The sequence below is a fragment of the Oncorhynchus mykiss genome, chromosome 7, assembly GCF_013265735.2.
Source record: "Oncorhynchus mykiss isolate Arlee chromosome 7, USDA_OmykA_1.1, whole genome shotgun sequence".
Lineage (NCBI taxonomy): Eukaryota > Metazoa > Chordata > Actinopteri > Salmoniformes > Salmonidae > Oncorhynchus > Oncorhynchus mykiss.
In genome coordinates, this window is record NC_048571.1 from 30,177,452 (window position 1) to 30,203,956 (window position 26,505).

Here is a 26,505-nt window from a genome sequence, read left to right on the forward strand (position 1 = left end):
CCACCTGGCACACGGACAGGGTCTGAATCAAACCCAATGACCATCTGCCACACTGACAGGGTCTGAATCAAACCCAATGACCACCTGGCACACTGGCAGGATCTGAATCAAACTCAATGTTAGGGGGAGGGAAGATTGGTCAAGAGGGTGATGATTATTGTTGTTCTACTGCCTGATTGTTATGCAACACCACTGTTTACAAGCGCTTTTGTTAAATCAGCACAACAGTTTTCAGCTGTGCTAACATAATCACAAAAGGGTTTTCTATTGATCAATCAGCCTTTTAAAATGATCAACTTGAAATAGCTAACACAATGTGCCATTGGAACACAGGAGTAGTGGTTGCTGATTATGGGCCTCTCTACACCTATGTAGATATTCCATAAAAATGCAGCCTTTTCCAGCTACAATAGTCATTTACAACATTAACAATGTCTACACTGTATTTCTGATCAATTTGATGTTATTTTAATGGACAATTTCTGGGTATTTTCTTTCAAAAACAAGGACATTTCTAAGTGACCCCAAACTTTTGTTACACCATGTAGGAGCAGTATAGACCTAGTCTGTTCATTATATGCATCTACATGATGTATTGTTACACCATGTAGGAGCAGTATAGACCTAGTCTGTTCATTTTATACATCTACATGATGTATTGTTACACCATGTAGGAGCAGTATAGACCGACAGTAGCTGGCTACATATTTAGATTTAGTTTGACTGAATGAAACTGCCTTAAATGTGCTGTTGTAAAAAAAAAAAAAAATCGCACTAATCAATCAACACATTCCTGTCTTTGTATGTCTCAATATAATAGTATTATTTAATTATATCCATTTAAAATAATCTTTGTCTGATAATAAAATATTTCTCTCAACTGCGTTTCCCCTCCAGTCAGCTGACGGCAATGTGAGTCTTTCAGGCGATGCTGCCAGCGTGACGTATAATCTAGTGGACGATTCTTCATAAACAGCTCGTCAACCACCTCGGCAGCTTGCTAGCCAACATAGCCGAAAGATTCAAGCTATTTAGAAGCTTTCGGTCTATATTAGCTACCGTGTTTTAGACACAACTCTGTCGTATCTACATGTTAACCTATTTCATTTAATATTACGTTATTTTGTATTAGTCAGCTATAGTAGCTGGCTGGTTAAGTAAGCACTAGCCTAGTCGCTAATGATAGCTAGCTAGCTAGCTAACATCCCCGAACATGAGCTTCCTAAACTTCTCTCCTCCTGCTAAAGAAGAGGCGGTCTGCTGGACGGAGAAAGAAGCTCTGGGGCTGAACATTGTCGTGAAAGAGGAGAAGGAAGAAGAGGATGTCACAGTTAAAAAACAAGTAGAGGGTGAGGCTGTTACAGTGAAAGAAGAAGAGAAAGACGTTTCAGTGAAAGAAGAGGAAGACGCGTTCAGAGTGAAAGAAGAGGAGGAGGATGTTACTGTGAAAGAAGAGGAAGAGGAGGATGCAGTTTTTGGAGTGAAGAAGGAAGGAGAGATTACTGTCACATTGAAAGATGAAGGGGAGATAGGAGATCTGAGTAACACCAGTAAGTACCGCCTTAAATTTGTTTTTAACTTTGGATGTTCGGGGTTGGCTCGTCAATACATCTTCAACGGAGGGTCCTGGGATGATGACTGATATGTCTAGAATCAGACGACGGCCCTGGGATGATGACTGATATGTCTAGAATCAGACAACGTAGAGAGCAAGCTACCCCTTTCCGTTTCCAAAAAGTTACTTAACATATATATTTGAGAAGGGTCTATCTGCTGACCGCAGACTGGGGGGCACGGCATGTAGTGATTTTCGTGTAGTGATGATTTACTACACACAGCGCCCCCGATAGTGTCATATGAGAGTTGGGTTGGCTACACCAAAGATTATGGATATACTGACAAGATGTCTCTCTGCCCTGATAAGGGGAGTCGTTGTCCACAAGCGGCACTGCTGGTTCTTTAGCTCTCGCCTACCCTTTCTTTGGATTGGTGGACACTTATTATTATTGTAATCTATTTTTTACATATTCTCTGAGGGTTGTTGACGTCAACAGCCTGTATTCAGTGGAGAGAGATGCTAAGCTACTACTCATGGCATGAATATGCATAACCATCTCGAGACAACTCTTATATTGTTTTTATTAGAACACACCGTTCTATACAGTCCACCTGGTAGAGGTTCATATCTGACAGAGATGAAAATCTCTGTTAGAAACTTAAAAAGGGGGAGTCTAAAGCTGCAACAACTAGGATTGTGCCTTTTGGCTTCTGGACAACGCAATAAAGTTGATATGAAAACCAATAGAACAGGAGAGAAATGGCATAGCGGTGGATCCAATAGAACAGGAGAGAAATGACATAGCGGTGGGTCTAATAGAACACGAGAGAAATTACATAGTGGTGGGTCCAACAGGTAAATAATTTGTCCCCAATGATATGATTCCTCCTGTCTATACAGAAATATGTAAGATACCAGAAAGCATGACGTTGCCACAGAGGAATCGGCGATCATTGGCTTCCTTACAATAATACCTGTGTTTGGTTTCAAATCACAAGCTTGTAGGCTTATGCCTATTTGGGCAGTGCGTGTGGCAATAGGCCTCACTGATTATTGAGTTGAGGCTGTCAGTGAAAAGCATCTCAAATAGGTGTGAAGATAATGTCTCTTGAGTATAATTTAAAATGTTGAGACAAGGAGAAGGGGAGGGTTGTGTGGTGAAGATATATGTGAGTCTCTCTTCAGTATGTCCTCCTGGCTTCCACCAATTCTTGCTCCTTCGTTGTTTCATTGTGTGAATTGATTGCCTTTTAGATTGAGTTTATCATATAAATTACCCATTACAAATGTCACCAGGAGTAAATGCACCGTTACTTCCTGTTATTTGGTTACATTAATTTCTGTTAATGCATGTATTAATGAGTCATTTTTTAATTTCTTTTTTTATTTCACCTTTATTTAACCAGGTAGACCAGTTAAGAACAAGTTGTCATTTACAACTGCGACCTGGCCAAGATAAAGCAAAGTAGTGCGACAAAACAACAACAGAGTTACACACAAACAAACGTACAGTCAATAACACAATAGAAAATAATGGTTTTTTTTTTTTAATTATGTTTTTTTTAAACATCCATTGTGACGTTCCCCGGCAAAAAAGCCAAAATGTCTCTCAACCAGAAGAGTACACTCAACCAGTAATACATACACATTACATATCATGTCTGCATTATAGTCTATCACTAGATAACTGAAATACTTACCACTCTTGGCTTTGGGCAAAGGACCAACACAGTCCACCAGAACCCTGCTGGAATGTTTGTCAAAAGCAGGAATGGGCTGCAAAGGTGCAACCGGTACAGCTTGGTTTGGTTTACCTGTCCACTGGCAAACGCCACAGGATTTACAATGAGCCACAACATCCTGTTTCAGACGTCTTGATGACCTGCCATACTGCCATCGTGAGACAACCTCAGTATCTCTTGTCGAAGCGCATCTAGAACAACAATTTGTTCCAGAAGTTGAGCGAGAACGCCATGTCCTCGTTAGAACGCCATGTCCTCGTTAGAACGCCATATCCTCGTTAGAACGCCATGTCCTCGTTAGAATGCTTTGTCCTCGTTAGAATCCATCTCCTGTCAAAATTACCAACAAAAACTTCATTAAACTCCTCTGGATGCACCTCAGCAAAAAGAGGGGAGAGGGAAACATCTTTACTCTGTTCAGCAATCAGCTGCTTCCTAGAAACATCTTTACTCTGTTCAGCAGTCAGCTGCTTCCTAGAAACATCTCAACTCTGTTCAGCTGTCAGCTGCTTCCTAGAAACATCTCAACTCTGTTCAGCTATCAGCTGCTTCCTAGAAACATCTCAACTCTGTTCAGCTGTCAGCTGCTTCCTAGAAACATTTTTACTCTGTTCATCAATCAACAGCTTCCTAGAAACATTTTTACTCTGTTCAGCAATGTGCTGCTTCCTAGACATCCAAGTGTCAACTGTAGGGATCCTTCATTCAGAGGTTCTACAAACTCTCACCTTTGGGGTTTTCAAAGGAGAGGTCAACTCAGGAGGTTTACCGAAATCGGGATCACTCACAAATGTCTCCGACAGATCAACCATGGTGGGATCGCTGACATCCTCAACACTAGACTTGCTCCCGGCGAATTTCTTAGACAGAGCACGTGTAACGGCACATGCTGGGATCACTTTAGGGTTCTTTTCTGATAACCCACCTGGTTCCTCAATTCTGGGTTCCTTACAAACGACTGGATTTGGCACAACCTTCCCTCCAGCCAAATAATTTCCCAATATGAATCACCAGTAGGCTAGGCCTCACTCCAACGACAACTGAATTAATGTTTTAAGGTTAAGAGCACAGGGCGCCAGTGGCAAATTTGCCAACCTTGGTGTTCTCTGGCAAATGTCAAACGTCCTGCTCGGTGTTGGGCTGTAAGCACAACCCCCACCTGTGGACGTCGGGCCCTCATACCACCCTCATGGAGTCTGTTTCTGACCGTTTGAGCAGACACATGCAAATTTGTGGCCTGCTGGAGGTCATTTTGCAGGGCTCTGGCAGTGCTCCTCCTGCTCCTCCTTGCACAAAGGCGGAGGTAGTGGTCCTGCTGCTGGGTTGTTGCCCTCCTAGGGCCTCCTCCACGTCTCCTGATGTACTGGCCTGTCTCCTGGTAGCGCCACCATGCTCTGGACACTACGCTGACAGACACAGCAAACCTTCTTGCCACAACTCTCATTGATGTGCCATCCTGGATGAGCTGCACTACCTGAGCCACTTGTGTGGGTTGTAGACTCCGTCTCATGCTACCACTTGAGTGAAAGCACCGCCAGCATTCAAAAGTGACCAAAACATCAGCCAGGAAGCATAGGAACTGAGAAGTGGTCTGTGGTCACCACCTGCAGAACCACTCCTTTATTGGGGGTGTCTTGCTAATTGCCTATAATTTCCACCTGTTGTCTATTCCATTTGCACAACAGCATGTGAAATTTATTGTCATCAGTGTTGCTTCCTAAGTGGACAGTTTGATTTCACAGAAGTGTGATTGACTTGGAGTTACATTGTGTTGTTTAAGTGTTCCCTTCATTTTTTTGAGCAGTGTGTATATATATAAATATAAATATGAAGTATTCAAACTGTTTGCTAAGAGACTCGAAATTGACCTCAGGTGCATACTGTTTCCATTGATCATCATTGAGATGTTTCTGCAACTTGATAGGAGTCCACCTGTGGTAAATTCAATTGATAGGATTTGATTTGGAAAGGCAAAAACCTGTCTGGCTACCACAGCATTCTGAAGCGATGCGCCATCCCATCTGGTTTGCGCTTAGTGGGACTATCATTTGTTTCTCAGCAGTACAATGACCCCACACACCTCCAGGCTGTGTAAGGGCTATTTAACCAAAAAGGATAGTGATGGAGTACTGTATCAGATGACCTGGCCTTCACAATCACCCGACCTCAACCCAATTGAGATGGTTTGGGATGAATTGGACCGCAGAGTGAAGGAAAAGCAGCCAACAAGTGCTCAGCATATGTGGGAACTCCTTCAAGACTGTTGGAAAAGCATTCCAGGTGAAGCTGGTTGAGAGATTGCCAAGAATGTGCAAAGCTGTCATCAAGGCAAAGGGTGGCTGCTTTGAAAAATCTAAAATATATTTTGAATTGTTTACCACTTTTTTGGTTACTACATGATTCCATATGTTATTTCATAGTTTTCATGTCTTCACTATTATTCTACAATGTAGAATATAGTAAAAAATAAAGAGGAACCCTTGAATGACTAGGTGTGTCCAAACTGGTACTGTATATTTCATGAATGTTTTTAGATTCAGTTACATGAAGTCAATTTCTTACCACTTCTTCCATAGTCAAACATGTAAGGAAATATTTTTTTTTAATCAAAAGGGATGCTGTCAAAAATGCATTGAATTCAAATGGATTTACCCAGCCTACAAAGCACTACAGCCACTCTGTGATGACCAGTTCTCCTCTTTTATTGAGGGATTTAGTCTAGATTAAACCTCATGGGAAGACAGTTTTATCATGTGGAGGTTTCATTTAGGTCTCTGTTTAACAAAATACTCTGTGTGTCTTTGCAAGGAGAGAAACCAGACTCTCACTCTGACAGCGGGAAGAGTCCTTCAGGGGAACCAGACCCAGAGACGCCCAAACCAGCGAGAGAACACCACTGCTCCCACTGTGAAAATAGTTTTTGCTGTTTAGGGAACCTAAAACTGCATGAGAGGACACACACTGGAGAAAAGCCTTTCCAATGTTCCCAGTGTGAAAATGCATGAGAGAATACACACAGGAGAAAAGCCTTAACTCATGCCACATTGGGAACAGTGATTTAATCAGGATGGGAACCTAAAAGCTCATAAGAGGAAACACACAGGAGAAAAGCCTTTCCAATGTTCCCAGTGTGGAAAGAGTTTTACTAAGATAGGGCAATTAAAAGAACGAGAGAATACACAAAGGAGAAAAGCCATTCCAATGTTCCCAGTGTGGAAAGAGTTTTCCTCGGATAGGAAACCTAAAAAAGCATGCGAGACTACACACAGGAGAAAAGCCTTACCAATGTTCCCAGTGTGGAAAGAGTTTTGCCGTGTTAGCTAACCTGAAAAGGCATGAGAGAATACACACAGGAGAAAAGCATTTTCTGCTCCCAGTGTAAAAATAGATTTTCACGAATGGCGTACCTTAAAGCTCATGAGAGGATACAAAGGAGAAAAGCCTTTCCACTGCTCCCAGTCTGGAAAGGGTTTTACCTGGTCAAGTAGCCTGAAGGAGCATAAGAGGATAAACACGGTAAAAGTCCTACCACTGCTCTCTGTGTGGAAGAACATTCAGAGAACCTGAAATCAAATGAGAGAATAGAAAGGCTGTATTCTGACTTATATTTTTGACTGAGAATTTGTGTTTTTGTTTGTGCCGCATGAAATCATATTGTGTATGATTACACCTGTCTATATAAGGTCCCACAGTTGACAATGCATGTCAGGGCAAACACCAAGCAATGAGGTCGAATAAATTGTCCTTAGAGCTCCGAGACAGGATTGTGTCGAGGCACAGATCTGGGGAATGGTACCAAAAAATGTCTGCAGCATTGGTCCCCAAGAATACAGTGGCCACCATCATTTTTTAATGGAAGAAGTTTGGTAGACTCTTCCTGGAGCTGGCTACCCAGCCAAACTGCACAATCGGGGGAGAATGGTCACTCTGACAGAACTCTAAAGTTCCTCTGTGGGAATGAGAGAACCTTCCAGAAGGACAACCATCTCTGCAGCACTCCACCAATCAGGCCTTTGTGGTAGAGTGGCCAGATGGAAGCCACTCCTCAGTAAAAGGCACATTACAGCCCGCTTAGAGTTTGCCAAAAGGCACCTAAAGACTCTCAGACCATGAGAAACAAGATTCTCTGGTCTGATGAAACCAAGATTGAACTCTTTGGCCTGAATGCCTTTTGGCAACCTTCAAGCAGGCTGTCATGTGCCTTTTACTGTGGAGTGGATTCCGTCTGCCCGCTCTTCCATAAAGACCTGATCGGTGGAGTGCTGCAGGGATGGTTGTCCTTCCGGAAGGTTCTCCCATCTCCACAGAGGAAATCTGTAGCTCTGTCAGAGTGACCATCGGGTTCTTGCTCCCTTCCCTGATGAAGGCCCTTCTCCACCGATTGCTCAGTTCTGCTGGGCGGCCAGCTCTTGGAAGAGTCTTGGTGGTTCCAAACTTCTTCCATTTAAGAATGATGGAGGCCACTGTGTTCTTGGGGACCTTCAATGCCACAGAAATGTTTTGGTACCCTTCCCCACATCTGTGCCTCGACGTAATACTGTCTCAGAGCTCAACAGATAATTTAATTTACCTCATCATTGGTTTTTTCTCTGACATCCACTGCTACCTGTGTGACCTTATATAGACAGGTGTGTGCCTTTCCAAGTCATGTCCAATCAATTGAATTTACCACAGGTGGACTCCAATCAAGTTGTAGAAACATCTCAAGGATGATTCGTGAAATCAAGATGCATCTGCGCTCCATTTCGAGTCTCATTGTGAAGGGTTTGAATACTTAAGTAAATAAATGTGCAAAAATGTCTAAACTTGTTTTTGGTTTGTCATTATGTGCTTTTGTGTGTAGATTTGAATAAGGCTGAATAAGTTTAGAATAAGGCTGTAACGTAACAAAATGTGGAAAAAGTGAAGGGGTCTGGATACATTATGCACTGTGTCTATCTGGTCAAAACCACTGATACAGGTGCCCCATCACCCTCTGGGATGGATCATGTATACAGAGAAACCTAGATTCAAATACTTAGATGTGTGTGTATTGGGTATATGTTGTGAAATTGTTAGATATTACTGCACTGTCGCAGCTAGAACCACAAGCATTTCACTACACCCGCAATAACATCTGCTAAACGTGTATGTGACCAATAAAATGTGATTTAATTTTGATTTGAAATAAACGTCCTATTTATCAAAGGTGCTTTTGGCTGGGGTCAAACTGACTCCAAAGGATTTGAATTTGTTAAAAGTCCATTTTGATCCAGAAACACTAAACCATGATTTAGATTTATTAAGAACAAGTTGATTGACAAAGTCATGAAAAACCACATTTTGGCTATGATAAAAGATATGCCTCGGGTCAAAATCATGTCAGAAGTATGGTTCAATGCAAATATGTAGTGGGTGTAAAGTTTGTTTTATTTTCTCACTCATTAAAAACTAATCAACACATGCTTCTCTTTGAAAGACTATTAAACTTGATAAATGAAAAGTAAACTTTTGGTTCCTCAACTGCGTTGCCCACTCCAGTCAGCAGATGGTGATTTTTAGGTTCAGGCGATGCTGCCAGTGTGACATATAATCTAGTGGACGGGACGCTCCAACAACAACAGCTAGTCAGACTCCTTGGTAGCTTTCTAACAAACATAGCTAAAACATTCATGCTCTTTACACTGTTTTGGGGTATATTAGTCGCTGTGTTTTAAACACACTTCTGTCGAATGTACTTGTTGGCCCATTTAATTATATATTTACGTTGTTTGTCAGCTAGTTGGTTTGCTAAGTTAGCTTAGGACTAGGCTAGTCGCTAATGCTAGCTAGCAAACATACCAGACCATGAGTTCACTAAGTTACTCTCCTCCTGTTGAAGAAGAAGAGGTCTACTGGATGGAGAAAGAAGCTCTTCTGAAAGAGGAGGAGGAAGATAAGGCTGTTACAATACAATAACAAGGTGAGGGTGGCCTCCCGGGTGGCGCAGGTGGGTTAAGGGCGCTGTACTGCAGCGCCAGCTGTGCCATCAGAGTCCCTGGGTTCGCGCCCAGGCTCTGTCGTAACCGGCCGCGACCGGGAGGTCCGTGGGGCGACGCACAATTGGCCTAGCGTCGTCCGGGTTAGGGAGGGATTGGTCGGCAGGGATCTCCTTGTCTCATCGCGCACCAGCGACTCCTGTGGCGGGCCGGGCGCAGTGCGCGCTAGACAAGGTTGCCAGGTGCACGGTGTAGCCTCCGACACATTGGTGCGGCTGGCTTCCGGGTTGGATGCGCGCTGTGTTAAGAAGCAGTACGGCTGGTTGGGTTGTGTATCGGAGCCTTCGTCTCTCCCGAGCCCGTACGGGAGTTGTAGCAATGAGACAAGATAGTAGCTACTACAACAATTGGATACCACGAAATTGGGGAGGAAAAAGGGGCTAAAATTTAAAAAAAACAAACAAGTAGAGTCTGTTAAAGTGAAAGAGGAGGATGTTACAGTAAAAGAAGAGGCGGATGCAATTTTTGGAGTGAAAGACGAGGAGGGGGAGATGATGAGGATGTTGGAGATCTGTTTTAACAGTCGTTTAACCAATATGGAGTAAAGGGGTTCTACACTTTAATGTTGTTCTGTAGGAATGGCTGAAGCTACACTATAACGTGTAGAACATCAAGAGTGGACCATCAACAAAATGTTAACAATTGATCACATGCTTCCAATAAAAATGCCTGAAATACTGTAATCCTCAATATCTCCTATTAGCTTAGCCCAAGATGAACTCTTAAAGGAGCAGTTGTTACATCCATTTTGGGACTTATACATTAATGATATGTACCCATCTGTTTCTTGAAGAATTAACTTATAAATGCCTCAGGAGCTTAGATTAACTGTCATACCCCATCAGAACCCCAAATATAAGCTTTTTTTTATTCTAATATTTGTCAGTAAATATAAACAAACACTATATCCTCAAATCATGGTTAAAACTAGAATGTTGATATCATGGAGGGTTGCATTTCTCCAGCCCCATCCCTCAGCTTTTTACCAAAACGGGCCGGGAGTACGCTTTGGTATGTTATTGTTATTGTTTCTACTGCTGATTGCTGCTCCCGTTACTCCTCAAGGTCCAAGGACTGTATGTTTTTCAGAGGTAAAATAGTCAAAAAATCCACCTAAATGTGAATTGATTCTCAATTGCGATACGTTTCTAGAAACATAAATCCCTAAACTTTCATATCACATCAACATAAGTTAACACAATACTTTCATATCACATCAAAATAGGTAACCAGTCGCGATGCCCCAGAAGGTAAAATAAATTATTTTTTTGTCATTTCTCCTTCCTTCAGGCTTCTTTTTCTTCTTTGAACTTTATATGGTGGTGGGCAACAAACTTTAAGGTGCATTACCAGCATCAACTGAACTGGAGTGTGGACCTCAGTTCATCTTTTAATCACCCACGTGGGTATATACCAAGACGGTCGTGAAGAGGGCACAACAAAACCTTTTCCCCCTCAGGAGACTGAAAATATTTGTCTGCTCGGCATCTGACCCTAAGGCGCTACAGAGGGGAGTGCAAACTGCCCAGTACATCACTGGGGCCAAGCTTCCTGCCATCCAGGACCTATATAGTGGGTGGTGTCAGAGGAAAGCCCACAAAATTGTCAGAGACTCCAGTCACACAAGTTATAGACGGTTTTCTCTGCTACCGCACGGCAAGTGGTACCGCAGCACCAAGTCTAGGACCAAAAGCCTCCTCAACAGCTTCTACCCCCAAGCCATAAGACTGCTGAACAATTCATAAAATCCCCCCCCCCCCCCTTCCTTTTGTGCACTGCTGCTACTCGCTGGTTGTTTGTTACCTATGCATCTTCACTACGCCCCCACCTTCATGTACAGATTACCTCAACTAGCCTGTACCCCCGCACATTGACTCGGTACCGGTGCCCCCTGTATATTTCCTTGTTATTGTTGTTCTCATTGTTACTTTTTATTATTACTTTTTATTTGAGTCTACTTGGTAAACGTTTTCTTCTTCTTGAACTGCACTGCTGGTTAAGGGCTTGTAAGTAAAAGCATTTCACAGTAAAGTCTAAGTTGGTGTCTTGACGGATTTGTAAAAAATGGTTTGTCATAAAACACTAAATATTTATATATTTTTAAATGTTGCTGACACCCCTCCCCAGAGGTGTCTCATTATTGGGATTCATTGCTGATTCCTACCTGTAGCTGACTATGAGGTGTCTAGTGATACAGGTTAAGGGCCCTGTTGGAGGTTGGTAGCGGAGTCGGGGGAAAAAGCAGGGTTGGACACGGCCATGTTATTATCCCTCACACAGTCTCTGTGGTTCAAATGAACCCCATTCCTGGGAATTAGATATGATTACAAATTTCCAGAAGGGTTCCAACTGTCCCATTCCCAGCTAGGTTACAAGGCGCTTTATCGCCAGTACTTATGACTGGTTGATAGGGGAAACCTCCATGCTTATTATAGAAAAAATAATTAGGGGAAAACTTTTTAGTAAACTGAAATAAAATAACAAACCTGTTTGAAAAATGAAATATATTCCAAAGCTAACTTTGACTCCAAAAATAAAATACCCTAAAATAATATTATGTTCCGTTTGAATAAATTATATCTCGACTTTGGGCAAAAATAGAATCGGGTTTTAAATATGTTTTTTGTGGTTTTAAAGCTTCTGAACCTGGGGCTGGTAAATTCTGCCATGGGAGGGCAATGTTTCAAATAGACCTAGCTTGTGTATTACTAGCTACCACCATAAATACTTTCGGAAATTAGGATATTGGAAACTCCTTTCGATTTGTATTAACAGCTAAAAGAAAAGAACATTGGCATGAATTACCCTCTGTGAACAAGAAGCACAACATTACAAATATTTTCAGAGATGTGCGATAATTGACTTGTTCTCTGTAATATCGTATAGCTTTGCAATTGTAACATTATGTACTTTCAAGGAAAATAGGCATGTTTCTCGACTCATAACCTGACTTTAAAAAGGGATTTTGTGAGATTATGATTAGGAACTGCATGTCACAGCATGACAATATGAACGTGATTGGTCCGACTGTCTCTTGTACGGATGGGCGTTATATACTCTGACATTTTCTGGAATAGTTTTATTTGAAAACGTTTTTGTTTACTTGCCTGACTATTGAATTTGGAATGCACTGTACTGTTCATCTCTGAAACCCACTGAGATAATTCCTTTGATACAGCAGTAGCAATACAGGGATATAACATCTACAGAAAAGACAGGAATGCTTATGGGGAAGGTGGTGCTGTATACAGTGCATTTGGAAAGTAGTCAAACCCCTTGACTTTTTCCACATTTTGTTACGTTAAAGCCGTATTCTAAAATTGATTAAATGATTCCCCCCCTTTAATTTAGCTAATTTATTTGGCACACCTGCATTTGGGGAGTTTCTCCCATCCTTCTTTGCAGATCCTTTCTAGCTCTGTCAGGTTGGATGGAGAACATCACTGCACAGCTATTTTCACGTCTCTCCAGAGACGTTAGATCAAGCTCAAGTCCGGGCTCTGGCTGGACCACTCAAGGACCTTCAGAGACTTCCCCCGAAGCCACTCCTGTTGTCTTGGTTGTGTGCTTAAGGATGTTGTCCTGTTGGACGGTGAACATTCGCCCCAGTCTGAGGTCCTGAGTGCTCTGGAGCAGGTCTTTCATCAAGGATGTCTCTGCACTTTGCGGCGTTAATATTTTCCTCGATCCTGACTGGTCTCCCAGTCCCTGCTTCTGAAAAACCTGGTGCCAGGTTTCCTTCAGACGTGACTCTTGGCATTCAGGCCAATGAGTTCAATCTTGGTTTCATCAAGCCAGAGAATCTTGTTTCTCATGCTTTTAGAGTCCTTAAGGTGCCTTTTGTCAAACTCCAAGCATGCTGTCATGTGCCTTTTTATTAAGGAGTGGTTTCCATCTGGCCACTCTACCATAAAGGTCTGATTGGTGGAGTGCTGCAGAGATGATTGTCCTTCTGGAAGGTTCTCCCATCTCCACAGAGGAACTTTGGAGCTCTGTCAGAGTGACCATCAGGTTTCTGGTCACCTCCCTGACCAAGGCCCTTCTCCCCCAATCGCTCAGTTTTGCTGGGTGACCAGCTCCAGGAAGAGTATTCCCTTTAAGAATGATGGAGGCCACAGTGTTCTTAGGGACCTTCAATGCTGCAGAATCTTTTTTGGTACCCTTCCCCAGATCTGTGCCTCGACACAATCCTGTCTCGGAGCTCTAGGGACAGTTCCTTTGACCTCATTGCTTTGTTTTTGCTCTGTCATGCACTGGCAACTGTGGGACCATATATAGACCGGTGTGTGCCTTCCAAATCATATCCAATCAATTGAATTTACCACACGTGAACTCCGAAGAAGTTGTAGATACATCTCAAGGATGATTAATGGAAACAGGGTGCACCTCTAAGAAATTGAGTCTCATAGCAAAGGGTCTGAATACGTATGTAAATAAGGTATTTCTGTTTTTTACCTGTTTTCACTTTTTCATTATTGTGTGTAGATTAATGAGGATTCTATTTGTTTAAATCTATTTTAAAATAAAGCTGTAATGTAACAAAATGTGGAAAAGGGGAAGGGGTCTGAACTTTCTGAATGAACTATTTAAAAATCTTAAAATGTAACCTTTATTTAATTCACAATCACGGCCGGTTGTAAACACAGCCTGGACTCGAACCGGGGTGTCTGTATTGACGCCTCAAGCACTGAGAGGCAGTGTCTTAGACCGCTGCACCACTCAGGAGCCCCAAAATCATGGGGCTGTTTTTCTGCAAAGGGACCAGGACGACTGATCCGTGTTAAGGAAAGACTGAATGGGGCCATGTATCGTGAGATTTTGAGTGAAAACCTCCTTCCATCAGCAAGGGCATTGAAGATGAAACGTGGCTGGGTCTTTCAGCATGACAATGATCCCAAACACACCGCCCGGGCTTCGTAAGAAGCATTTCAAGGTCCTGGAGTGGCCTAGCCTGTCTCCAGATCTCAACCCCATAGAACATCTTTGGAGGGAGTTGAAAGTCTGTGTTGCCCAGCAACAGCCCCAACAGCCCCAGCAACTCCATTTTGAGTGTGAAGTTATCTGACCATTTCTAACTATCTGCGTGCCAGTTAGGATTTTCTTAATTCATAATAGTATCTCAATCATAGAATGTAGATTAAATGAAAATTATACAAATGTAAAAGTAACTTTTATTGCCATTGCCAACTATGTAAAAAATAGCCTACATAAAGCCAACAAATAAAAATATTGCAGCCTGCAGGTAGAAAATATCATATAAATCACATTTGCTGCACATGGCCTGTCTACAACGAACTGGAAACATTTTATCAACTATCAACTGGGTCGGCCCAAAACTGGAGATAGCAAGCTTGTATAAAATATTCTGGGCCCTCAGAGTATCCCGCACCAGTGTGTTTGGGACAGACACAGCTGTCGGCTATTTGTGCAAAGAATAAGAAGCAATCAGGTATTTTATGACATTTCCACTGGATCAGAGCGTTAAATTTTTCCCTTTTATGCTGAGTGCTTATCGAAAGGGCAAGAGCTGGAATTATTTTACAAAAATACTTTGAGGAACTATTGTCATTTGCAATTGATTTTGATGAGACTTTGTTTACTTGCTGTTTGAGGTGAATATTTTTTTTTTTTTGAGAAGCTCCACAACTCAGTGGTGGTGCGTTAAGACAATCAGAAATACTATCAGACATCCCCAAATGGGCACATTTATAAGCCTAAATTTGCATGCAGGCCAGGTAGACTAATCCTACTTCTATATGCGTAATCAGGTGTGCGTCCTTTCTCAACATTGGCAGGAGTGTTTCAAACGAAAGTCAATGAATAAATTGACAAAACTGACGCATCTTGCTGGGTCAGGTCTTGGTGGTCTGCCAGGGGCCGTTTCATTTAGTATCCGTTTGGGTCGGCATGGGGATGACTTTATGACTGTTGGATTCGGGCTAAACTTTGAACATTGAGATATTAAAGACATGATATATCAGATGCAGAGTATATAAAGGAGTGAGATCTGTAGAAAGACAGAGTGGCTGTGGAATGTGCTGGGTGGACTGGAGGAGATCACAGGATTGCTATAGGGAAAGCGGATGGACATCTGTGGATTAGGCGAAGGAGGGGTTGAGTTTAGGAGGTCAGGTCAGATCCCTTGAAGGACGTAATAAGGGTTTAGTATCCTGTTACCCTCTTCCTGTCTAACCAGAAAATGTAAGGATTGGAGAGAAGGAGGAGTGTCCAAAGTGGGGTATATACAGTGCCTTGCGAAAGTATTCGGCCCCCTTGAACTTTGCGACCTTTTGCCACATTTCAGGCTTCAAACATAAAGATATAAAACTGTATTTTTTTGTGAAGAATCAACAACAAGTGGGACGTGGAACGACATTTATTGGATATTTCAAACTTTTTTAACAAATCAAAAACTGAAAAATTGGGCGTGCAAAATTATTCAGCCCCCTTAAGTTAATACTTTGTAGCGCCACCTTTTGCTGCGATTACAGCTGTAAGTCGCTTGGGGTATGTCTCTATAAGTTTTGCACATCGAGAGACTGACATTTTTTCCCATTCCTCCTTGCAAAACAGCTCGAGCTCAGTGAGGTTGGATGGAGAGCATTTGTGAACAGCAGTTTTCAGTTCTTGCCACAGATTCTCGATTGGATTCAGGTCTGGACTTTGACTTGGCCATTCTAACACCTGGATATGTTTATTTTTGAGCCATTCCGTTGTAGATTTTGCTTTATGTTTTGGGTCATTGTCTTGTTGGAAGACAAATCTCCGTCCCAGTCTCAGGTCTTTTGCAGACTCCATCAGGTTTTCTTCCAGAATGGTCCTGTATTTGGCTCCATCCATCTTCCCATCAATTTTAACCATCTTCCCTGTCCCTGCTGAAGAAAAGCAGGCCCAAACTATGATGCTGCCACCACCATGTTTGACAGTGGGGATGGTGTGTTCAGCTGTGTTGCTTTTACGCCAAACATAACGTTTTGCATTGTTGCCAAAAAGTTCAATTTTGGTTTCATCTGACCAGAGCACCTTCTTCCATGTTTGGTGTGTCTCCCAGGTGGCTTGTGGCAAACTTTAAACGACACTTTTTATGGATATCTTTAAGAAATGGCTTTCTTCTTGCCACTCTTCCATAAAGGCCAGATTTGTGCAATATACGACTGATTGTTGTCCTATGGACAGAGTCTCCCACCTCAGCTGTAGATCTCTGCAGTTCATCCAGAGTGATTATGGGCCTCTTGGCTGCATCTCTGATCAGTCTTCTCCTTGTATGAGCTGAAAGTTTAGAGGGACGGCCAGGTCTTGGTAGATTTGCAGTGGTCTGATACTCCTTCCATTTCAATATTATCGCTTGCACAGTGCTCCTTGGGATGTTTAAAGCTTGGGAAATATTTTTGTATCCAAATCCGGCTTTAAACTTCTTCACAACAGTATCTCGGACCTGCCTGGTGTGTTCCTTGTTCTTCATGATGCTCTCTGCGCTTTTAACGGACCTCTGAGACTATCACAGTGCAGGTGCATTTATACGGAGACTTGATTACACACAGGTGGATTGTATTTATCATCATTAGTCATTTAGGTCAACATTGGATCATTCAGAGATCCTCACTGAACTTCTGGAGAGAGTTTGCTGCACTGAAAGTAAAGGGGCTGAATAATTTTGCACGCCCAATTTTTCAGTTTTTGATTTGTTAAAAAAGTTTGAAATATCCAATAAATGTCGTTCCACTTCATGATTGTGTCCCACTTGTTGTTGATTCTTCACAAAAAAATACAGTTTTATATCTTTATGTTTGAAGCCTGAAATGTGGCAAAAGGTTGCAAAGTTCAAGGGGGCTGAATACTTTCGCAAGGCACCGTATACTTGTGATGGTGAGAACATGTTTTTGTCTGACTTACAGCTGTAACGACCCTTTGGGAATAATTAAACTTGATTAAGCTTCTCTAGTGTCCGTGAGTTATTTTCTCTGAAAAATTAGAACCTAACACTATAATTAGTGTTCCTTGAAGGAGGGAAACGAGGTACAACACCTGTTTGGCCCCACCCCTTCCTGGGTCGGTGAAGAGTGGTATTATATTTAAGTAATAAATCCGAGCCTCATCGTTCATCACCTGTAGAAGGCAGGGATTCCAGCGAGGCTTGAATTTAATAGTATGTTGTACCTAGTTTCCCTCCTTCAGGGAACAGTAGTTATAGTCCTAACGTTACTCTTGTCATATGATGAACTTCAACTTAAATAGGAGATCTTGCTGTCGGACAGTTTTTTTGTATTCTGAAATGCACTCGAAATATGTATCATTTAGTGGCTCCTTATGTTACGCTGGGGAAACAGTTTTCGTGGGCACAGAAATACAAAATAATTTCAGAGTTTGTAATCCAAGATGGCGAAGCAGTAAGACGTGTTTGTTGTAAATGTTATGTTTTTTCGTCTTTTTTTGTATATATTGCAATATTTCAATCTCTTTTTCCATCTTTAAATTAAATATACCTTCCGGCAACCCGCCTCACCCAATATGATACGGATCTGCTATTTTTTAGACCTTATAGCTAGAACCTCCATCGGAAGTTAGCCATCAGAAGCTAACCAGCTGATTAGCTACTTGCTATTTAGTCATTGTTAGCCACTGCTAGCAGCCTTTAAATTTTTAGCTAAGAGACCAGCTGTTTTTAGCCTTTATAATACCTGCCAGTCTGCACAGCGCGATATCAACCCTGAGCATATCGGACTGTTTTTCTCCACTACATCACCGTATTCCTGCCGTAAGCGCTGGACCATTACACCGGATAATCGCAGCTAGCTAGCTGCTACCGAGTGGCCCAGCCCCGAAGCTAGCCTTGAGCCAGGCCCATCTCCCGGCCTGCTCAGTGGACCCTATGATCACTCGGCTACACAGCTGATGCCTCCCAGACTCTTCACTAAGACGACTAGAAGCCACTACATCACCGGATTCCTGCCGTAAGCTCTGGACCTTTGCACCGGATTGGCTATAGTGGCTAACGCCCTTGTCCCGAAGCTAACACCAATTAGCCTCGAGCCAGGTGCGTCTCCCGGCTAGCAAACAAATTCACTCCAGCTACAATACCTCTTTTGCCAATTGGCCTGGACCCTTTGTCGACACGGAGCCCCGCCTATCCATCACGACTGGTCTACCTACACATTTCCGTCCGATGTGCCCTCAACCGGCCTTTGCCAGATGTCGGTTACGCCCTTGTCCCGAAGCTAGCACCAGGTGCATCTCCCAGCCAGCGTAGTAAAGACTACCATATCGGCTTCCCTGGTTCACATATTGCTGTTCACTGGACCCTATGATCACTTGGCTACATAGCTGATGCTTGCTGGACTGTTATTAATCACAGTACTCCATTTTGTTTATTTTGTTTAACTGTCGGCCTCAGCCTTGATTTCAGGCCCTGTGTGTAGTTAACTGACCCTCTCTGCCCATTCATCGCCATTTTACCTGTTGTTGTTGTCTTACCCGTTGTTGTCTAAGCTAGCTCTCCCAATCAACACCTGTGATTGCTTTATGCCTTCCTTTATGTCTCTCTAATTTCAATATGCCTTGTATACTGTTGTTTAGGGTAGTTATCATTGTTTTATTTTACTGCAGAGCCCCTAGTCCCACTCAACATGCCTCAGAGAACTCTTTTGTCCCACCTCCCACATATGCGGTGACCTCTGGTGGTTAATTTCTTTACTATCAAATGAGGAGAGACAAACTTCACACAAGTCTGAGTTATACTTAAACTAAATCTTTAATAATAAGAGCTTTGCAATAGCAAATACTTATCAACAATTCACTATTTATTAACAAAAGTACAAAGATCTTTTATAGCCCAGATACACCGCTTTCAACCTACATGACGAACAGATACATAGAATGGTCACAAGGTTAAGATTTGTGTAAAAGATATCTATAATACATAGCAGACAGCATCTGCTGTGTGAACAGTTTTCATTGTATAGACCAGTGTCTGGCCCTCCTACTCCAAACTGGAACCGTCTCTTCCTGGTACGGTATAGAACAGAACCATTAACTCATGTTCTCTGGAATGCTCTTTAGGTTTTATCACCCAAAGACATTGTAAATCTCCTCTGTCAGTGTTATCTCATAGAAGCCCTTCCTCAGTAGAACACACACACCATATAATACTCTATTCTGTCAAATAAAACCACCATTATAATGCAATACAAGTATTATAACATAAATTGCAATTTCCCTGACACCTCACCTACCATAACCGGTGCCTCCAGAGATGCAACCTCTCTTATCGTCACTCAATACCTAGGTTTACCTCCACTGTATCTGTACACTACCATACCCCTGTCTGTACGTTATGCGTTGAATCTATCCTACCACGCCCAGAAATCTGCTCCTTTTATTCTCTGTTCACAACCCACTAGATGACCAGTTCTGATAGCCTTTAGCCGTACCCTCATCCTACTCCTCTGTTCCTCGGGTGATGTAGAGGTTTACCCAGGCCCTGTGTGTCCCCAGGCGCTCTCATTTGTTGACTTCTGTAACCGTAAAAGCCTTGGTTTCATGCATGTTAACATCAGAAGCCTCCTCCCTAAGTTTGTTTTACTCACTGCTTTAGCACACTCCGCCAACCTTGATGTCCTTGCCGCGTCTGAATCCTGGCTTTGGAAGGCCACAAAAAAATTCCCATCCCCATCTACAACATTTTCCAACAAGATAGAACTGCCAAAGGGGGAGGAGTTGCAATCTACTGCAGAGATGGCCTGCAAAGTTCTATCCTACTTTCTAGGTCTAAGCCCAAACAGTTCGAGCTTCTAATTTTATAAATGAATCTCTCCAGAAATAAGTCTCTCACTGTTGCCACCTGTTACAGACCCCCCTCAGTTCCCAGCTGTGCCCTGGACACCATATGTGAATTGATTGCCCCCCATAGATCTTCAGAGTTCGTTCTGTTAGGTGACCTAAAATGGGATGCCTGGTTGTTCTTTAAAAGTAATTTCCTCACCACCTTAAATAAGCATGTCCCTTTCAAAAAAATTTAAAACTTAGAACAGATACAGCCCTTGGTTCACTCCAGACCTGACTGCCCTCGACCAGCACAAAAACATCCTGTTGCGTACTGCAATATGCAACTTTTCAGAGAAGTCAGGAACTAATACACACAGTCAGTTAGGAAAGCAAAAGCTAGCTTTTTTAAACAGAAAAATGCATCCTGTAGCTCGAACTCCAAAAAGTTTTGGGACACTGTAAAGCCCATGGAGAATAAGAGCACTTCATCCCAGCTGCCCACTGCACTGAGGCTAGGAAACACTGTCACCACCGATAAATCCACGATAATCGAGAATTTCAGTAAGCATTTCTCTACGGCTGGCCATGCTTTCCTCCTGGCTACCCCAACCCCGGCCAACAGCTCCCCACCCCCCGCAGCTACTTGGCCAAACCTCCCCAGCTTCTCCTTCACCCAAATCCAGATAGCTGATGTTCTGAAAGAGTTGCAAAACCTGGATTCTTATCGGCAGACTCAACAGGCTTGGTTTCTCAAATGACTGACTCGCCTGGTTCACAACTTCTCAGATTGAGTTCAGTCTGTCAAGTCTGTCAAGCCTGTTGTCCGGACCTCTGGCAGTCTCTATGGTGGTAGCACAGGGTTCGATTCTCGGGCCGACTCTTTTCTCTGTATATGCCAACGATGTTGCTCTTGCTGTGGGTGATTCCTTGAGCCACCTTTATGCAGACGACCCCATTCTGTATATACAGTGCCTTGCGAAAGTATTCAGCCCCCTTGAACTTTGTGAACTTTTGCCACATTTCAGGCTTCAAACATAAAGATATAAAACTGTATTTTTTTGTGAAGAATCAACAACAAGTAGGACACAATCATGAAGTGGAACGACATTTATTGGATATTTCAAACTTTTTTAACAAATCAAAACTGAAAAATTGGGCGTGCAAAATTATTCAGCCCCCTTAAGTTAATACTTTGTAGCGCCACCTTTTGCTGCGATTACAGCTGTAAGTCGCTTGGGGTATGTCTCTATCAGTTTTGCACATCGAGAGACTGACATTTTTTCCCATTCCTCCTTGCAAAACAGCTCGAGCTCAGTGAGGTTGGATGGAGAGCATTTGTGAACTGCAGTTTTCAGTTCTTTCCACAGATTCTCGATTGGATTCAGGTCTGGACTTTGACTTGGCCATTCTAACACCTGGATATGTTTATTTTTGAACCATTCCGTTGTAGATTTTGCTTTAACAAACCTCCAAACGAGCTTCAATGCCATACAACACTCCTTCCGTGGCCTCCAACTGCTCTTAAATGCGAGTAAAACTAAATGTATGCTCTTCAACCGATCGCTGTCCGTACCCGCCCGTCAGCATCACTAATCTGGACGGTTCTGACTTAGAATATGTGGACAACTATAAATACCTAGGTGTCTGGCTAGACTGTAAACTCTCCTTCCAGACTAATATTAAGCATTTCCAAACCAAAATGTAATCTAGAATCGGCTTCTTATTTCGCAGCAAAGCCTCCTTCACTCACGCTGCCAAACATACCCTCGTAAAACTGACTATCCTACCGATCCTTGACTTCGGCGATTTCATTTTCAAAATAGCCTCCAACACTCTACTCAGTAAACTGGATGCAGTCTATCACAGTGCCATCCGTTTTTTCACCAAAGCCCCATATATCGCTGCTCTCGTCGGCTGGCACTCACTACATATTCGTCGCCAAACCAACTGGCTCCAGGTCATCTGTAAGTCTTTGCTAGGCTGCCTTAACTCAGCTCACTGGTCACCATAGCAACACCCACCCATAGCACGTGCTCCAGGAAGTATATCTCACTGGTCATCCCCAAAGCCAACACCTGCTTTGGCCACCTTTCCTTCCAGTTCTCTGCTGCCAATGACTGGAACGAAGTTCAAAAATCGATGAAGTTGGAGACTTATATCTCCCTCACTAACTTTAAGAATCAACTATCTGAGCAGCTTACTGATCGCTGCAGCTGTACACAGCCCATCTGTAAATAGCCCATCCAACTGCCTACCTCATTCCCATGTTTTTATTGACTTATTTTTGCTCTTTTGCACACCAGTATTTCTACTTGCACAACATAATCTGCAAATCTATCACTCCAGTGTTAATGCTAAATTGTAATTACTTTGCTACTATGGCTGATTTATTGCCTTACGTCTGTACTCCATTTGCAAACACTGTATATAGATTTTTCTATTGTGTTATTGACTGTACTTTTGTTTATCCCACGTGTAACTCTGTTGTTTTTTTCGCACTGCTTTGCTTTATCTTGGCCAGGTCGCAGATGTAAATGAGAACTTGTTCTCAACTGGCCTACCTGGTTAAATAAAGGTTAAATAAAAAAATGTATGAATTGTTCATGACGTCCTCCAGTGAGTTTTTTGGGGTACTTTTCCTGTTGAAAAGTAATATATAAATACAGTAAAGTATAAACACACTAAAGGGAAACAAATAAATGTTTTGAGCAAAATAGTTATTTTTTTTTTTTTAGAGAGAACTGCAAACTACAACGTATGAGTGATGCCCATAGTAAGGCATTCAAGGAGTTGGCTTGATGGGAAGTCGTGATGTCATCCAATAGGCGACTGATCTTCATGTGAATATTCATTATTCTTTTTTTAAATCCTTCCTGTTCTGTCAAGTTGGTTGTTGATCATTGCTAGGAAGCAATTTTCAAGTCTTTCCATAGATTTTAAAGACAATTTAAGTCAAAACTGTAACCAGGCCACTCTGGAACATTCAATGTCATCTTGGGAAGCTCCTCCAGTGTAGATTTGGCCTTGTGGTTTAGGTTATTGTCCTGTTAGTACAGTTTTTTGTATTCAGATCTCTGAAATGCACTCTACCTACGTAACATTTAGTTTCCTTATATTACGCTGGGAAAACAGTTTTCATAGGCACAGAAATACTAAATCATTTGAGTTTGCAAAATCCAATGGTTCTAACCGAGTCACCTTAACTTTATTGACAACACCCAAATGGATACGGTCATTAATGCGGTTCTTCAATAATTACACATAATTCTTAATACTGTAGCTGTTTTGTTAGTCACATGTTCAAGTATCATCAACTTATCCAGGAAATCATTTTCTGAATGACAATCACATGACAAACATCATGACATGCAACCAAGCTGCTTCTTCATTCAAAACTCTGGTTTAAGTACAAGCGGCTAATTTGAGATGATGACACAAACATTATATTAAGCAGGACATTCAAACGAGCCTTACAATTATAATAAAAAGTACTGTGAAATGCACTCATAAGCAACCTGGAAATGGAGGTTCCTCCCCTGAGTTTTCCCATATTCACATTCAGAATACATTGTGAAAAACTAAAATCTTTGCTCACCATTTTTGCTCCTGGCAGATATACTACATCCATAACTATCGGTTTCCTCATTAGCAGGGAGGAGTTTCTACAACCAAATTGAATGTGCATTGCCCTCGGAAGGGGCCTATATTGGAGACCAAAAGTCGTCTGGCACACTGCTTAGAGTTTCAACAACATGAGTAACTTCTTTCTAGTCTACAATCTTAATGTTACTACTAATGTGAAAAGACAAAATATGACTGTTCTTGCTCATTTTAAGACAAATGTCAAATAATCATTACATTCATTACAGACGTCAATTGTTGTACAACATCATGACTCCGCTGTTGGCATCACTTTTTACAATGGATTTCCACTGTTGTGGGCCTTTAACCATCTGTCTGACTTTGTTGTTCACACAGGAGAGAGACATGACTACCGTGGGTCCTCTGGGGAGCCTCAACAACCTCATGATGCTGACAAGGCAGAGAAGAGTCTCTCCACATTTGAACACCTCAAGAAACACCAGCAGATATCCACAGGGAAGATACCTCACTGCCTTTCTGACTGTGGGAAGAGATTCACCTCAGCAGGCATTAAAATTCATCAGAGAATCCACACAGTAGAGAAATCGTATAACTGTACTCAATGTGGGAAGAGTTTTACTCATTCATCCAGCCTGATATCACACCAGAGAACACACACAGGAGAGAAACCTTATAGCTGTACTCAATGTGGGAAGAGTTTTACTCATTCATCCAGCCTGATATCACACCAGAGAACACACACAGGAGAGAAACCTTATAGCTGTATTCAATGTGGGAAGAGTTTTACTCATTCATCCAGCCTGATATCACACCAGAGAACACACACAGGAGAGAAACCATATAGCTGTACTCAATGTGGGAAGAGTTTTACTCATTCAACCAGCCTGATATCACACCAGAGAACACACACAGGAGAGAAACCTTATAGCTGTGGTCAATGTGGGATGAGTTTTACTCAGCAAAGCAGCCTGATATCACACCAGAGAACACACACAGGAGAGAAACCATATAGCTGTGATGAATGTGGGAAGAGTTTTGATACATCTAGCCATCTTACTGTACACCAAAGATCACACACAGGAGAGAAACCGTATAGCTGTACTCAATGTGGGAAGAGTTTTTTTACATCTAGCCATCTGAAGATACACCAGAGAATACACACAGGAGAGAAACCTTATAGCTGTACTCAATGTGGGAAGAGTTTTTTAACATCTAGCCAGCTGAAGATACACCAGAGAACACACACAGGAGAGAAACCGTATAGCTGTGGTCAATGTGGCAAGAGTTTTACTCAGCTAAGCAACCTGATATCACACCAGAGAACACACACAGGAGAGAAACCGTATAGCTGTGATGAATGTGGGAATAGTTTTACAAAGTTGTGTAATCTGACTCTTCACCAGAGAACACACACAGGAGAGAAACCTTATAGCTGTTCTCAATGTGGGAAGAGTTTTTTTACATCTAGCCATCTGAATATACACCAGAGAACACACACAGGAGAGAGACCTTATAGCTGTGATCCATGTGGGAAGAGTTTTACGCAGCTAAGCAGCCTGATTTCACACCAGAGAATACACACAGGAGAGAAACCTTATAGCTGCACTCAATGTGTGAAGAGTTTTACTCACCTAAGCAGCCTGATATCACACCAGAGAACACACACAGGAGAGAAACCGTATAGTTGTGATCGATGTGGGAAGAGTTTTACTCAGCTAAGCAGCCTGATATCACACCAGAGAATACACACAGGAGAGAAACCTTATAGCTGTACTCAATGTGGGAAGAGTTTTACTCACATAAGCACCCTGATATCACACCAGAGAACACACACAGGAGATAAACCATATAGCTGTAATGAATGTGGGAAGAGTTTTGTTCAATCTGGCAATCTGACAGTACACCAGAGAACACACACAGGAGAGAAATTGTACAGCTGTAATCAATGTGGGAAGAGTTTTGTTCAATCTGGCAATCTGACAGTACACCAGATAACACACACAGGAAAGAAATCTTGAGATAATCTGATAAAACTCTGGTCAAGTTTTATCTGATCAAGTAATAGAAAATACATACATGGAGTGGTTTCATGATATCAAGTAATTAATGTCACACTTCACTTTGTAGTATGAGTATTTTGATATTGTCAAAGCCTAATGTAGAAGCCTAATCATATGCCCCCTTATCATTTGATTTCAACATGATATGGATATTAGCCTCAGGGAGAAAATCCAGGCTCTGAATTGGAAGAGTACTATTATGATTTAACAAAAAATGTACTAACAAAAAAATAGTTGTTACACTTGAATAAAAATGCAACACTTCAAAATGTAGCGAGCTGTTTTCTACAAATTGTCCTCTAACCAGTGATGTACAGATTACTCCCAGATTCCGTGTGTTTTTTGAGCTGTTAGTTTTAACAGGATGTCCCTCCCTCTCTCGCACGATATGAGTGATGACAAGTAAGTGTTGCGTTTCTCTTAGTGTTGGGGACCCATAAACTCAAAATGTAGCTGACTGTCTTCTGCAGGTTGTCTTCTAACCAGTGAGCTAAAAGATATCTCCCATTTCCATGTGTTTTTTTAGTTTCAACAGCAAGTACAACCTAATTTCCCCCCTAATCGATATCAGTGATTTATTGCTGCTTGTGTCCATGGTGAGGACAACTTGGTTTCTGATTGTCTCAAGGTTGGGCAGTCAAAAATATTTGTGTTTAGCCAGTGCGTTCCATGGATGACAAATTATTTTGAATTTCCATATTAGAGATGAGTTTTGTTTGGGCTCGTTCCAAGGGGACGAGAGTTCAAGAAGCAAGTGAGTTTTA

General features: G+C 42.1%; 1 protein-coding gene across 2 annotated transcripts; it reads left to right on the forward strand.

Annotated features, from left to right (window-relative positions):
- Nucleotides 1-945: 945 nt before the first annotated feature.
- LOC110527639 (zinc finger protein 2 homolog) lies at nucleotides 946-25,875 on the forward strand. Of its 2 annotated transcripts, none has more exons than XM_021609044.2 (2): nucleotides 946-1,550; nucleotides 24,057-25,875. In XM_021609044.2, exons 1-2 carry the CDS (start codon nucleotides 1,214-1,216, stop codon nucleotides 25,697-25,699), a joined length of 1,980 nt encoding a protein of 659 aa, XP_021464719.2. In that variant the 5' UTR covers nucleotides 946-1,213; the 3' UTR covers nucleotides 25,700-25,875. The 2 variants fall into 2 exon arrangements, with proteins under 2 accessions (XP_021464719.2, XP_021464720.2); XM_021609045.2 differs by lacking the exon at nucleotides 24,057-25,875 and adding an exon at nucleotides 6,109-7,088.
- Nucleotides 25,876-26,505: the final 630 nt, after the last annotated feature.

Excerpts from the sequence above, each read along its gene's own strand:
- LOC110527639 (XM_021609044.2), top strand. The coding sequence starts at position 1,214 with ATGAGCTTCCTAAACTTCTCTCCTCCTGCTAAAGAAGAGGCGGTCTGC. Across the intron at positions 1,551-24,056 it reads AGGAGATCTGAGTAACACCA|GAGAGAGACATGACTACCGT; the intron begins GTAAGTACCGCC and ends TTGTTCACACAG.